Here is a 16076-nt window from a genome sequence, read left to right as displayed (position 1 = left end):
CAGAAAGTCTGAAAGGAAGCATACTTCTAGGGAATTACCCAACCTCAGAGTCCTCAGGTTTTTTAGTGTTATCCTCTGTGTCATTATTTTGAAAATACCAGCCTGGTTACCCTCTGTGTCATTATTTTGAAAATACCAGCCTGATAATTCTTGAAAAATATAATTCCGCTCTTAATATCCAGTAGAAGAAGCATATTAACCATAATCTTGACAAGTGTATTCCTTCCATTCTGCTATAGAACATAAACTATTTTTAGCTAGTTAGGATGCTCGATATATTGTCAGACAGCACACAACAGACGCTCAATTTAATATTCGTTAAATGAATCAGTGAAATTTAGAAACTAGAACTGGGTTTCAGAGAGTAGGGTCTTAGAGGTATGAGGAAAGACTGAGAAATAGAGTCAGCTGATTTGTAGAGAAGCTGCTCGTTAAGAATATGATACCACTGTTTTTCACCCCAGGGGTTTTATAAACAAAATCTAAGTTGATTTCCTTTACAAGCCGGTTTTAATAGAAGTGGAATTTCAGACATTTTACCAGTCTCCCTTTGGTAAATCACTAATTAATAAGAAATCTTGAACTTCTTGCTTTTACTTCCTATGTTGGTTTTGACATTATAATAAAAATGTTAAACCCTTTAGTTTGATAGGGAAAGTCTTTCTAAGCCTTATTAGCTCTCTTCCAGGCCCGTTAAATAAGGACTTGGGATGCTTCATTTGAAGGTACCATTGATCCGTTGGATCATCACTCTAACAGCAATTATCAGCATATGACAAAGAAGTTTGTAGCAGAAGGACATCTGGTTAATTGAGGGACTGTTTAATTGATTTCCATATTAATCAGAACTTTACAAAAGTAACAATATGCATAATCATTTAATTCTGGATTCATATTCCTATTTATATGAATTTCATCCATACTCTATTTTTTTTAATGTGCATACATGCTTTAAATAGGATTAGTATTGTTTAAAGTCTAGTTTATTATGTCTTCCAATAAAGTTTACCTAGGAAGCAAAATTGACTACCTTGAGTATTCTCTTCATTTTTAAATACTAAAATCTCACATTTCAAGTTTTGTTTCATTTATTGGCTCAGATGTTTTCTTCCCTCTACCTGTGGAATGTGTTATAGATTTTTATTTTTGTGTCTACTGAAAAAATGCGTTTTATTTGGAAATCTTCATGGTCCTTGTAAACGCAGGCATGTCAAAATGTGAGATTTAGGAATCTACCTCGTAGAATACAGCAGGAACAGAACGTTAAAGAGTTACCAAAGAATTACCGTTAAAAAAAAAACCAAAAAAAACTTCACCCGTGTATATGTGAAGTCATATCCTGACCAAAAGAGGAAGTGGCAGGTTACTAGGCTCAAACTTATCTGTGGCTCTACATCATAGATAACACACTGCTGACCGTCTTCAGTTGTTTCTGTAACAACAGAAAGTGCACTCACTCGGAGTAGTCTGAATTCAAAATGCTGAAGAGAAAACCATCCAATGTTTCAGAGAAAGAGAAACATCAAAAACCAAAGGTAAGGTAATTTCATACATAGTCGGACAAAACCAACATGTTTAATAGAATACACACGCACACACATTGTTCTTATCTGTCAGTCATAAATCAATTCAACCATAGGGTTGAATCCCTCATGGCAAATATGGAAAAAATTGAATTGCTAAGTTAAGTTTAGGTGTTAAATAATACCTGACAATTATTGTCTCTGTAATTTTATCTTATAGGGCATATTTGATTATTTACATCTGTAACTGAACTTTGAGCTTGTATTGTCAACTTCACGGAAATCATTTTGGTGGTCTCTTTTTGAAAGGCTGATATTATGAAATCTTGGTGTACATTTTTAATAACTATAAAGGTGTCAAGGTCTATTTAACAATCTACCAAGTGCATTTTATCTCATGCATTCTCAGCTCTTCATAATATATTTAATCATGAGGTTGTAAAATGGAGGTGTTTTGATTAAATATTTAATTTTTTTCATTTTTTCAGACTAAAGTATGATAGCTTGTTGTAGAGGTTATTTTTTCTACTCTCTCTCTCTTGAACTAACTTCACTACTAGAGAGAGGACTGGGTTGTGTTTGGGAAACATCAAAACCCCATAAATTTATAGATTTGACAAATTGGTTCTATTTGAAATGTTACCCTACTCTTTGTATTGAAAATAATTACTACTTAAAAAGTAGGATATGAGATAACAAAGTTTACATTCTATTGTAGAACTATAAATTAGTTTCATTAATAACATAAAAGAAAATATCTGTGAAATATTGGTGTCAGAGAAGTTTTCCAAAACCTGTACAGTTTTTGAGTTTCTTAGGTAAATAACAATTTAAATCTGCTTGTGAATAAACAATAACTGAGTTCAGGTGTCTTTTTAGAGGACTGATTTATTATCAATTATTGACCTTTATTTGCTAGGCACCATTCAGAGAGAAAGGAGTTGGGAATTCATTGTGAACTTTTGAATTGTTGTGACATTGAACAATGGTCTATGTTTTATAACTCTTTGCAAGTTACCACACAACCTCTCTGAATAAAACTGAAAATAAATGATTGCCAGTCTTTGAAAACTAAGAATAAATGATTTTCAATATTAATTCTTTCTGACACAAAAATCTGATAAAGGGTAGGCAAGCATCTCTAGTTAAAAATACAGCTGGGGGCTTCCCTGGGGGTGCAGTGGTTGAGAGTCCACCTGCCGATGCGGGGGACAAGGGTTCGTGCCCCGGTCCGGGAAGATCCCACATGCCGCGGAGCGGCTGGGCCTGTGAGCCATGGCCGCTGAGCCTGCGCGTCCGTAGCCTGTGCTCCGCAACAGGAGAGGCCACAACAGTGAGAGGCCCGCGTACCGCAAAGAAAAACCAAAAATACAGCTGGATAACATAGCATGATTTCTTTTTCCTTAATAAAATAAAAATTCAAGGTAACATTTCCCAAAGAATACAACAAAGTTTTTAAAAGCATTACTTACCTTTCTGTTCAAGATTATTTTTACATACAATTTGCTTGATTAAACACAACCAATATTGAGTTGACAGTAGTAAGTTTTAAGGAGATCACAAAAATTAATATGAAGCAGTGGTTTCCCTCCAAGTATTTAAAATTTAAAGTTAGAGTATCTCATAAAAACTCTATTATGTAGTGAACTACTATCATATTTATGTCATTGAACAATTTTCAAAATGATACTTTAGTCTATGATCATCATTTGCCTTAATTGTAGGAACTATTGTAATAGAAGTGGTATATTGTTCATCTTACTGACTTACTTATTCATAAATGTAAAAATATATTTGATAAAATATACATCTGGTAACAAAATATATCACAGAAAATAGTCACACTGGAAACATTAACTTTTGCTGTGAATGAATTCCTGTTTCCTTTAGATGGATGGTTTCATTTTATATGAATTTAAAGAGCTATGTGAATGTATATTCACATGTTCATACCTTCCAGATCAACTAAATCCTTTCCTTTTAATATGGAGGTGATATTTTTCCAATTATTATAATTATGTGTTAGAAACAACTTTGCTTTAATTCACATTTATTTTACTGGGTAATTTTCTTTGTGTATTTTATGGGAAAAGAGCCAAATCCCTAAGAGATGGCAGAGATTCCTACAAATAAATGTCTAGTAGAGTGAGGACTGCAAATCCCTTCATCTACTAGAAGGGAACATAGGGCCTGTGTCTAGAAAGATAGAATAGGACCATCAAGAAATCAGTCTGAAATGTAGGGAATCACCGTCTACACTAATTGACTACATACCAGACAATCATTCACATCTCTTGACCTGGAAACATACATTCCTTGTGCTATACTCTTTCAAAATTTCTGAGAGAGATTTCCTTGCTTTTTAACTGAAATGCTAAAGTAGGTAAGAAGCAACAACATTAAAAATGAGGTGACTATTATTTAGTCATGCAGCTCATGTTAACTTCTGTGGGTTGTAGTTCAGGTGACCTAATACCCAATTCAAATGGTGAGTGAATATTATACCTAATGTTATTCCTTAAATAAAAGTTACAAAACTGTTCATTTGAAAAAGTAAGTAAATGGAGAAGGACTTTTTTATTAGTATTTTTAAATATGTCCTGTGGTTGTAAGAAAGTTCAAAACATTCATGGATATAAAATGTAGCAATAGATTTTATAAGTCTGTATACAAAATAATTTATTATTTTCTTATATTCACAAGACTTATCAATAAAGATATCCATGAATCAAAAAAAATCAGAACCCATTAAAATATCATTTTACCATCTATAATTTATTAATATGTTTTCTTTTTCACCTTTTATTCTCCTCTGTTTCTCCATTTTTGGTATGGGTTCTTTCCTTCAAATAGCTCATAAATAGGACAAATAGCATTCATATTTATTATAAGAAATTCATAGTGTAGGTTAAAAAGGAGAGACCAGAAATATTCCATAAGGGAAACTGTTGTAATTCATGTCTCAGAACTCTCTATGGCGTATTAGTAAATTCCAAATTAAGAAAGATATTGGATAAATTTCTTTTTGATAAATGATTAAGTATTCTACATTTAGATTAGTCAATCAAAAATAGCCTTTCTTAACATACTTGCAAGGTACTGTACTTTCCTTTTTGAATTTTGTTTTCACCTCATCATCACTAGTGCCCACTACTGATTGTGAATTAAAAAAATAAGCATATCTAGTATGCAGAGTGCAAAAGATATGATCTCATTACACTCAATAAATCTTTAAATTATAGAACATAATTTTCCTTAACTCTTTTTCCAACTAAAATGTTTTAGTTTGCTATATTTACTGTGAGGTTATGATGTACCAGTGGCTGTGTTTAGAGCTCTTTGCACATTAATTTATTTAATATTTGTAACATTTCTGTGAGAGAATAACTTTTATTTAGCCTTATAGATGAGAAGGCATAGAGAAGGTTAATGAACTTAAGCAAAGATGCACAGATAAAAAATAAAACTCTGTTGTATAAAATACATATGTCAATTTCCGGCACTCCTGTTCTTAATTATTATGCCACCGTTACAAGCATAGGGACCATAGATACTATTTCTATTTCTGTCTTAATCACCAGCTAAATTTTAAGGAAAACTGGGAGAGCATATTTTTAAGAGCCTCTCTCTGTCAGGTGGAAAGGAATTTAGAGGTCCTCCATTCCTGTCTCTGACAGGATTCCACCTATTAAATCCCTCCAGGTGTCCATCCAAGCTTTAAAACTTAAAATTGTAAAACAACAATAAGAACAACTTTATTAGCATTCAAATGTTCAAATTGTCAAAAAAAATCATGACCTAGTATTGCGATAGCTAAACGCATGTATTTCCCTCCTAAATCTAGTATAACACCTTTAATGTAGTAAGCTCTTAATAAGTATTTGGAAAGTGAATGAAGTTTCTTGCTTCTACTGTATGCAACCTGGTTCAAGTATGAATACTGACTAGTACTATGTATTTTCATTATTCTTGGTAGCAAGACTGTTAGTGTGTACATAAGAAAGTTTGTATGCATGTGTGTAAATACAATTATAAATCATTTCTAAGTTTTATTTTGAGAAAAACTCCAATAAAGTAAATGTTGTGCAAGAATCCCTAGAGAGTCCCATTGTTACATAACAAGTAGACCATTGTTCCAGGTTAGGGAATATGGTAGAAACTTTGAAAATAGAAAAGGAATAGACACCACAAATGAAGCTCTGCTCCTGTAATTGGAACAGGTTGACCTTTATTTGGCTGGGATTAATGATCTGTGTTAATAAATCTTAACTCAGGTTTTTCTTTGAGTAAAGGAGATTCAAATACCACTGTTATTTTAAAGGGAAACACTGATATAATGGCAGCTCTGGAAATAGTTTTTTCTTTGTTTTTTTTTTACCATTTTTTAAAATCTAAAGTGCATACTAAATGAGACACCATTAGTGTCACAGATGCTAATTTTCACTAGCAATGACTGAAGTGGCATTCTTTCCCATTTGCATTTGATCCTAGCAATGATGAGAGGTGATGAGTTGATTATGAGTTGTTTTCACTGCACTGCCCGCTGTGCAAATTTATGCTCCTAGACAAGGATGACACATAGTTGTGGCATTTAAGAGCTTTCTTCATTGCTTTTCCTATCAAGACTGTTAAGATACATTTTTAACTCTTATCTAACCAGGTATAAGAAAAGAGAAGAAGTATTTATATGAACCGGTGCTTACTTTAGGCCAAGTACTTGCACAAGGGGTTTATGGAACTCCCTCCACCACCTAATTTACAGAAAACAGCACTGTAGCTGTGAAAAATTTTGTCCAAGATATCATGGCTAGCAAAAAAATTGATTTGAGATTATTCGGGCGGCTTTTCTTTTTCTAAACCTGTGGGTTTCCCCCCTGCTACTTCTTTTTGCGTCATCATCTGGGGTATAATTTTCAGACTTTAATTTATGTTTCTTCAGTTGAATGTTTTGGCTTTTCAAACAAAGTGATTCCAAGTAAGGTATGTGATATACAATGTAAGTAATATTTTGAATCTACTTTTCCCATTAGAAAAATGGTGGGTATAAATAAATGTTTATCTTTACTTTGGGTTATTACCCCCCCCCGTTCCCCTAAAAAATCTCTCTAAAGGTTCTCTTCACTTCTGTATTTAGTTAGTATTTGTGTCATATTTGTTTTCCAAGAAATATTTAAAGTAAATTATAATGCAAACCTAAAGACAAATAACATAAGACAGAAGAAAATGGAGTATAGACCACAGTAAAAAGTATTACAGGGCCACCAAGTTTGAGTTGAATATGGATCTAAGTATTGCTACTCATTGTGGTCCTACAGACTAGCAACACTGGCATTCCAGGAGTTTGTTAGAAATGCAGATTCTCTGGCCTACCCCAGGCCTATTAACTCAGAATATACATTGTAGTGAGATACCCAGGAGCTCTGTGAGCACTTTAAAGTTTGGAAATGATTTCTACATTGATGGTTCTCAACCTAGGTTGCACATTTGAATCACTGAAGAGCTTTAAGAAATACTGATGATTGGGTTCCTTCTTCAATATTCTAATTTACCTAATGTAGAATGTACCTGAGCATCAATAACGTTTAAAGTTTCCCAATCTGGAGATATTTTTTTCTACTAATCTCTTCAAAGAACTTAAAAGTTAATTCACTCCTTCCTTCCTTCATTCTTCAAAGCAATAGATATCTACTGAGTGCTTACTATGAACAATATAGACCATATGCTGGGAATACAGTGGTGAATAAAACAAAGACCCCTGGCCTCATAGGATTTACATTTACTGGGGGTGACAGACAATAAAAAAGATGAATATGTTAAATACAGAGTAGGTTAAGTGATGGTAAGTGTTAAGAAGAAAAGGAAGAATACGAAATACAAAGAACCAGGGAAGACTTGGTGAGAATGGGACATTTAAAAAGGGACCTGAAGGGAATGAAGTGCTGGCCATGAGATTGGCTGAGGAAATCTTACTCCAGGCCCAGGGATGAGCAAGACCAAAAGCCTTTTTTTTTTTTTTCTTAAATTAATTTTTATTAGAGCAGAGTTGCTTTACAATGTTGTGTTAGTTTCTGCTGTACAGCAAAGTGAATCAGTTACACGTATACATATAGCCCCTCTGTTTTGGATTTCCTTCCCATTTAATTCACCACAGAGCATTGAGTAGAGTTCTCTGAGCTATACAGTAGGTTCTCATTAATTATCTATTTTATACATAGTAGTGTATATATGGAGTGTCCCTGGTGTGTTTGAGAAACAATGGATCAGAATACACAAGGGGAAGAGCAGTCACACAGAGATGTAGAGGGCCTTCTAGGTCATTATAAGGATTTGAGCTAGTATTAAAAGACTTTGAGAAGGGAAGAGAAGGATCTGGCTTATATTTAGTGGGTTTATTCTTGCTTTTGTGTTTCAAATACACTGAAGAAAGTGAGGGAGGAAGCAGGGAAAGGAGACCCTTTAGGAAGCTATTACAGAAACTAGGAAAGAGATAATGGTGGCTCAGACAAGGGAAGTGACAGGTGGATGTTGAGAAGATGTTGAATTTGGGATTTATTTGTACATACTGTATACATCTAGATATATAAGAAAGGAACTTACCACATGGGCTCTAAAGGTGGTAAAGAGAAAGGCTGCCCCTGCTCTGCACTGTTCTTTCTTCCAGCTGGTGCCCACACTTCAAGGAGAAATGCCCTGATCCCTCTGCTCCCAGCCACCAGAAAATTACCCCCATACTGATATGCCACTTCCCAAAAGTTTCTACTTCTTTCTTCAAAATACAATTTTCTATTGAATTTAATTTTCATTTCTGGGGTACCTTGAATCAGAATAGATGAACTAATAATTTGTTTATTTCAACTTGTTGAATTGTTTGAAAGAGGTAAATAATTTTAGCCTTGAAAAATTATCTTCAAACAAAGTATCAATTCACTCTAGCCATCCCATTTTATAGAACATGAATCTGTAATCAAGTTTTATTTCAAGCAAGTAGCAAAGGGTTAGTACCAAATAGACGGCTATATCTGAAAAAAACACAGTGCCCAGATGATACATAGAAAGTTCTGGAGACAAATGGTTTGAGAGAAATGACAGAAGTGTAGACTCCCCTTGTAAATGTGGGTATTACATCCTATAGGAAGGTATAAAGTCATTACCTTGACTACCAATGCACTGGATTTGTTAAAAATCAATTTAATGACACACTTATCTCTTTAAACTTTCCTTACCTTGCTTAGGAGATAAATGGCTTCATTATCCCTGCAGATTGTGTGGTTTCTTTTTAATAATGGAATTAAGTCCATACTCTACATAGCTGTGTTTCCAAATTTAGCATTCCCAAACTGATCCATTTCTCTTCCTTTCTAGTGTTAAGGACTTAGGTGAACTTTTGGAAACAAGACATTCATAATTAGCTTCTTAGTAGAGAACAAAAATGTCCTCCATTAAGAATTGATTAATAAGAATAGAAGAGGGTTTTAAGCTGTCTCTGGTGGTAGACAAAATGATTCTTCTATACATAGAGAGCCATTTGTCAACACAGCTGGCCATGTCCCCTTTCTCCCCTCACTTAAAGAGTTTTGGAAGTTTTCACCTAAGTCTGTATTAGTTTTCTAGGGCTTCTGTAACAAAATACCATAGACTCAGTGGCATAGAGAACAGAAATTTATTTTCTCACAGTTCTGGTGTTTGGAAGTCCAAGATCAAGATGCGGCAGAATTGGTTTCCTTTGAGGGCCATAGGGAAGGATCTGTCTAGGCTTCTTTCTGGCTGGCAGTTGGCCACCACTTGCTGCCCTTTAACTTTGTTGCCCCTCTGTGCACATAACCTGGTGTCTCTCTTTGTGTATCCAACTCTCAGCTTTCAGTGGCTCTGATCACTCTCATTCTTTCCTGTTTGTGCCTCTCTTACCCTAGAATACCTTTGCCCATTTTTCTCAATTCATGAACTTATTTTTTAATACCTCACTGGACTCTCATTCCCTCAAGAAAGCCTCCACCAGTTAACCCAAGGCAGTGCATTAGAGGGCATTCTGGCAGAGCAGGAGGAAATATGAACTAAAGTCTTATAGATTGGGTTTGAGGTCTTATTTTGATATTTGTTAACTATGAGATGTTGAACATTTTGTTAAACATCTTTTGAGTTTCTTGTGCTTATCTGAAGAAGGGGATATGTTAAGGCACGTCACATAGGATTGATGTGAGAATTAAGTTAATTACCATATGTAAATTCCCTAGCACATGGTACATGTTTGATTAATAATCTCTCCCTCCTTTCTAGTTTAATAGTACTTGTTCAATACCTCTATTGTTTCTTTTAGCATAGTTTATTCTAATATGTCCTCCCAAATGGAGTTACCATCAAGAACAGGGGATGCATCTAATTCATATTTGTATCCCTGCAATTTTGGGGGGGGAACAAAGGGTATTGAACTCTGTCTAACTTTCAGACTCCATGTGCCCTCTATTACACTTTGGCTACCATCAAAAATATTTATAATATGGAACATAGTCGTGTTTCCTCAACATATGCACAATACTTGTGTAATGACTAATGGATAATATGAGTCATCTAAAGTAGTACTCTACTCCAAGACATAGTTTGTAAATGTGTCACTGATAAAGATCTGGGCAACACCCATATAAAACAAAGTAACCATTCTTAGAATGTAATGAGACAAAACAATAATCAAAAATTGTAATGTAATCTGTCTGAAGGAAAAAAAAACAGCATTTGCAAAGAGTTGCTTTCAGGGAGGTTAGAAAGGAGGTGGAGAGTAGAAATTTGCCATTGAGTCTGCAGAACAATCTGTATCAACAAAAGCAAATATTCCATTAGGCTCAGCAGACTTGCTCACTTAGGTGAACTAAGTTCAGGCTATTATAACTTCGTGTCTCTAGCCTTTAATACAACCTAATTCACTTTTCTGTGACTCTACTATACTAATCAAACAAACTTCCAGCAATGACTTTGCATCCCATGTCTCTAGGGGAGACATTTCTTTGATCAGTCAACAAGAATATGCATTCTTCTTGGCAGTTGAATTTCTCATACCTAACCAATACTTGGTATTGCCATTTTTGGTAGCCTAACAGTTTAGTTTATGAGTCAGTCCCCCTTGGAGTTGTTTAGTTCTGCAAGCTTGAAAAATAAAGTTCTTGTACCTGTCAATGTGAGGGCTTGACATTGGACATGGAGACCCAACCAAGGAACTGGCTTCTTGGAAAGACTGGCTTAAGTTGCCACCTGACCCCACCTTTTCTCTATATTCATAAAATAAAGACAGCTAAACAATGAAGTTTCTTTTCTATGTTTTTCATAATGTTAACAATTTAAATTCCTGGAATAAGATTCAAGACAGATTTACCTTATATCAATATCATAATATATAGTGATATGACATTGGTCTGAATATTTGATTAAAATTTTTTCTGAATATTCACATGGTTTTAGCCTGGCAACTTTGATTTTTTAATTAACAGTAATAATAAATAATTTGATATATAAATTTTGTAATGCTTATGGGTATATATTCTTTATATTGTGAGTTATTATACAGCCACCATCTTTTCTAAACTAAGCCATCTACAAATTTCAAATTACTTTAAGCTTATGAATATCTCACTATAATTATTTACCAATTTTAAAGTACCCATTACCAATGAAACAAAGGTTCATAATTTTAAAAATAAAATTCCTTCAAAGATAAATGTTCTACAATTATCAGACATATATTGTAGGTTTAGGAATTGTCGTAAACTGAGTTCATTTCTACCACTACTATTAGATTTCAAACCACTATTAACTCCTCAATAGACTAAAATATTTTTAGAGCCAAATCCAAATACAATGAAAGGAAAATAGATGTAATTGACAATGAAGAAGTTATAGAACCCAAACATCTCTTCCAAATATCCTAGCATGAACTTACAACTATTTTTTTTCTACTTATTCTTTCCTTGTTCAGGATTACATACTGTATATTTACCCCACATAAACATGTCTGTTCTTACTAAGAAAAAATAGTTTAAATTCCTAAGCATAGTGTCAGCGGGTGCTGCCTGAGATGGGAATGTTTATAAGCTTTATGATATTAACTGCAGCACTCAACCTCAGGTGGCATAAAACATGCAAAAAAGAACTTTCTGTCAGTTTTATTATTTCTAAAAAGGTTCCCCTTGAAGCAGAAGAGTGACCTTGCTCTGCTGAGCTGACATATGCCACTGGATTAATGGTCGAGCTCTGCTGGAGGGAAGCTCACAGAAACATTACAATTCCAGAAGCTGGGCTGGCGGTGACCATTAATCAGGGGGACCAAAATCATGCATCAAACACACTCATTTAAAAGTAGTAAAAATGACTTTAAAAAAAAAACCTTTTTGAGAATTAGCTTGTTGTTTGTCATTACCTGTGTTCAAGGAGATCACTGCATGACTGGACCATCCCTTGGGGAGAATGTTAGAGGTCATTATGTACCCAGAGACCAAGTGAATGTGGTGCACATTGCAGACTAACGGAGGTAAAGGAGAGTTTTTGTTCCAGAGAATTTGATGGGAAAGTGTATTAAATGGATTCTATTTTCCCAACTTTATTTTCACTCCTTTATTTAACTAAGATTTCAAAGCAATGGGTACTATGAATGCTGGCCTCTTTGTGAAGATTTTATTTTATTTTTAAAACTGGAGTAATTGGATTTAGTGGTAGAAACATTTGACTGGTAAACTTGGTTAGGAAATTTCTCAAGATCCTAAAGTTTGAGTCAACATACTCAACTACTAAGTACGTGAATAAGTATCTTCATGGACTTAAAGGTACTGTACATTCTTCTACCACATGTCAACTAAGAAAAAATTTTCAAGACTTTTTCTCTCTCTGACTACTGAAAAGGAGAAAAGGCTTAAATCTAAAACCTGAATGAGAATGTTCAGTTTAATTTAGATGATAAAAAGTTACTCTTGCTTTTTACAAATCTCTTTGATGATAAAGTTGAATAGGCATAACCTCTCTTTCATTTCTTTAATAGTTTGTCTTTTAGATTAATGATACTATGCATAATACATATGATATAATTTCATTAGTAGGTAGAACAAATAGTAGATTATGGCCTTTATTGAGAAAACCAGCCCATTGACCATTAAGATTATGATCAATGTAGTAAGGCCTGCTATGATTACTACTTCAAAGTCATTCTTCTCCTAAATAACTGCTGCCTTCCTTAACCATGATATTCAATATTATCTTCTTTTGTTAGCCATATGCTACTCTGGAGAATTACTTATGCAGACTTATTTGTTTTTGAAGATTATAGGATTAAAATAGTTGACAATGTCGTGACTATAGTTAAAATATTATTGAATATTTGGCTATAAGTAGAAAAACTCTAATAGGTACATAATAGAAAGTTAATTTCTAAATTTATGGGAGGATTATACATATTTCTTGTAACTGGAAATCTGAATCATCCATTTTTCATACTGCATTCTCTCTATCAAGGTGCCTAGGAAACAAAATTAGTAATGGAAATTTGCTCACAGAAATCACTTATCATTGAATAGGTATGGTAAATGCATAAAGTATGTTACCTGTAATTCCTCATTCCCCTCCCCACCATCTTCCCTAAAACACAGACCATCTTGTGTAACCTTGGTGGACATGGTTAATCATGATCTCTAACTCTCAGCCCGAAAGTGGCATTGGAACGCTTTTCAACACAGCTCTCCATGAAGGTCTTAACAACCCATCCATGCTGGTGCAAAGAATTGAAAAGTTCCACTTATTCTGGTTTCGAAAGATAGTCCATCCAGACAATGGGAAATCCTAGTGATATATTCTTGTGAATACACAACACTTTTCTAGTGCCCCCAAATGATTATGTTCACTAGAAACAATCTTTCTTTCTCTCCCTTGAAGAGTTCGGGAGATATATATATATATATATATATATATATATATATATATATATATATATATATATATTTTTTTTTTTTTTTTTTTTTTTTTTTTTTTTTTTTTGCGGTACTCGGGCCTCATTGTTGTGGCCTCTCCCGTTGCGGAGCACAGGCTCCAGATGTGCAGGCGCAGCGGCCATGGCTCACGGGCCCAGCCGCTCCGCAGCATGTGGGATGTTCCTGGACCGGGGCACGAACCTGTGTCCCCTGCATCGGCAGGCGGACTCTCAACCACTGCGCCACCAGGGAAGCCCCGGGAGATAATTATTAAGACACATTTTTTTGTCATCCAGTGCTCCTTTTAATACACAGTGTGTGGTTCATTGTATTTTTATTACTTTAATCATCATTTTAGCAATTATCCTCTTTAGATTTGGCAATTTCTAAGTAGTCCCTCAGTCAATAACTACACAATCTCTTACAGTAAATAATTTTTGAAGATGGTTAAGCAAATTCAAATTGTATTGATTTCAGCTAATTTCATGTCCAAAATCTGTGATCATTTTACTGTCTTTCTTTAGACTATCAATAATATAGATATAGACATATGCATACAAAATGCCTTTCATGTATTAAGTAGTCAGTACAAGTATAAATAATGATGAATATAAATTTCCAAGCTGACATCTAGTATACATTTTTAATTTATTGTGTGTGTAAATATAGTCTGCTTTTAGGAATTGCTTCTATATTTGTATACCATTCATCTGAATATGGCTCTATTTAGCTCTTATAGATTGGAATTCTGTGATTGATGCCACCAATAGAGTGTAAATTCCTCCAGGATGGATTCTTATTCATACAGACAGCCCTGATCCCAAGCACAAAGTTTAGCCATAGAAGCCCCTTAGTATATTTACACTGAATTGCATAATGTAAAACATTATGCTCCTTAAGTAAACATCAGCAAATTGTTTTCTTTGACTATAACGTGACTAAGTTATAATTTGCTTTTGTGTAACTGTGAAATGTATGGTTTTTGTCATTTAACTTGAAGAGAAATATGTGGGATTTGTCATCTGTTGTGATTTTCCCAAGGCTCCCAACTGTAGGATTTTTTCTATAGGCCTACATCGCTTGAGATTGGTGGCAATCAATGTGTGCTAAAATGATGAGGTGTCGGCAAGTGGTCTCATAGACAAGGTAGGACTTGATCCTGCCCTTGAAGAATGGGCTGGATTTGAGTAGGAGGAAGAAGAGCGGAAGAACTTTCCTTGAGAGAAAAACAGCGTGAGCAACAGCTTAGAAACATAAACGAGTGTGTCCATACTGGCCAGCAAGAAGTGTCAGAAGTTCTGCTTAATCAGATTGACCAGCACTACCTGAATCCATGGGGAATCATGAATGTGCAGCATGCTAAGTTTGGACTTCATTTTGTTAACTAAAGAAGAGTCACTTAAACTCTCTGAGCCTCAGTTTTCCTCATCTGTAAACTGAAGGAATCAATAACCATCTCAGAGGGGGGTTGTATTTGTTTAATGAAATAATTATAGATAAATCACTCGGCATAAAGCAAGCTCTCAGGGGCCAAGAAACCAATGTGGAGCAAGCTTTACATTTTGAGAAGATGAATGGAATGATGAGAATTGGTATTTTAGGGAAAGGAGTCCAGTGTTGTGACGTCTTTAGATGACTGGAGAGGCAAGAATTTGGGAACTAAAGAGCTGAAAGTTGTTATTTCGTTGACTCAGGAATGGGGTTATAAGCACATAGTTGCATAGCGGTAATGAAGATAAATGCCTACAACAGAGATTTGGGAAAAGAATTGAGCAGATGTGAAGGCTGAAAGAATGTGTGTGTGGTAAATATATTACATTTTGCATTATGTGTCCAAACTCCCCAAAGACAGCAGTGAGCAAATACCGGTTTCCAACAGTGCAGGTGGAAGGTTCAGAAGGCATGATCAAAACAGATCCTCAGGGGTAAGAGGCCATAAGCAGAGAGAGATTTTTGTTGGCATATACGCCTTCCAGCCTGAAGGCAGGCAGAGAAGCTACTGTAAATTAGAGAAGCTGCAAAATTGGGTTCCCTAAGGGAATTCTTGAAGATTTCAAGGAAGGATGGTATAATGAAACAATTCCAGGAGGATCAAGAGGGACCACTTAGTATACTTGTTTAGTTTAGTAGTTAGAAAAAGAGAGAGAAGGAATAGAAAGTCAGTGCTATAATAATAATACAGGACTGAGTAAGCCAGCAGAAGTTTTACAATAGGTAAAACAAGAAGCTGAGAGGTTCAAGATAGCCTGATCATGGTCACATTTTTTAAAGTTTTGCATTTCCTTTTTAATAGGATTTTGTAAGAGTTGATACCTAGTAATATCAAGTGACTGAACTTTGGTTGCATTATGCTTTTTACCTGAAAAAAAGATATTTAAGACATATCAGTATTATTTATTTTAAAAATTCTTTCCAGCTAAAATAGAATATCTTAATTTTTATTCAATTCCTAAAAGTGCAGCATACTTATAGTCAGTGAATGTAATGTAAATCATGAGATATGGTAATAAGTAAGTAATGCAGCAGTGCAATTGAGAATTCTCAATGTTTGAATCTTTTTCACTCATAAAACTTATTTTTGTTACATTAAATAATAACTCTTTTACAGGTATGG

General features: G+C 34.6%; 1 protein-coding gene and 1 long non-coding RNA gene across 3 annotated transcripts in view; one reads left to right on the top strand and one right to left on the bottom strand.

Moving 5' to 3' along the window:
- Positions 1-16076, bottom strand: part of LOC307186757 — an 83933-nt gene that overhangs the window by 20728 nt on the left and 47129 nt on the right. The gene's annotated exons all lie outside the window — the stretch shown is intronic.
- The window catches only part of SAMSN1 (SAM domain, SH3 domain and nuclear localization signals 1), a 135986-nt gene that overhangs the window by 85902 nt on the left and 34008 nt on the right, over positions 1-16076 (top strand). The window contains exon 1 of one of the 2 annotated variants that reach the window (XM_079922282.1): positions 1440-1535. The exons of the other annotated variant lie outside the window; for it this stretch is intronic. Coding sequence (XP_079778408.1) covers positions 1479-1535 — 57 coding nt within the window. The 5' untranslated portion in view covers positions 1440-1478. Of the gene's footprint in view, positions 1-1439; positions 1536-16076 lie in introns of those variants that run through there. 2 annotated transcript variants of the gene reach the window in all.

This window comes from Stenella coeruleoalba, assembly GCF_951394435.1.
Source record: "Stenella coeruleoalba genome assembly, chromosome: 5".
Taxonomy (NCBI): domain Eukaryota; kingdom Metazoa; phylum Chordata; class Mammalia; order Artiodactyla; family Delphinidae; genus Stenella; species Stenella coeruleoalba.
Note: the sequence above shows the minus strand (reverse complement) of the source record. Positions and strands in the feature narration are given on the sequence as shown.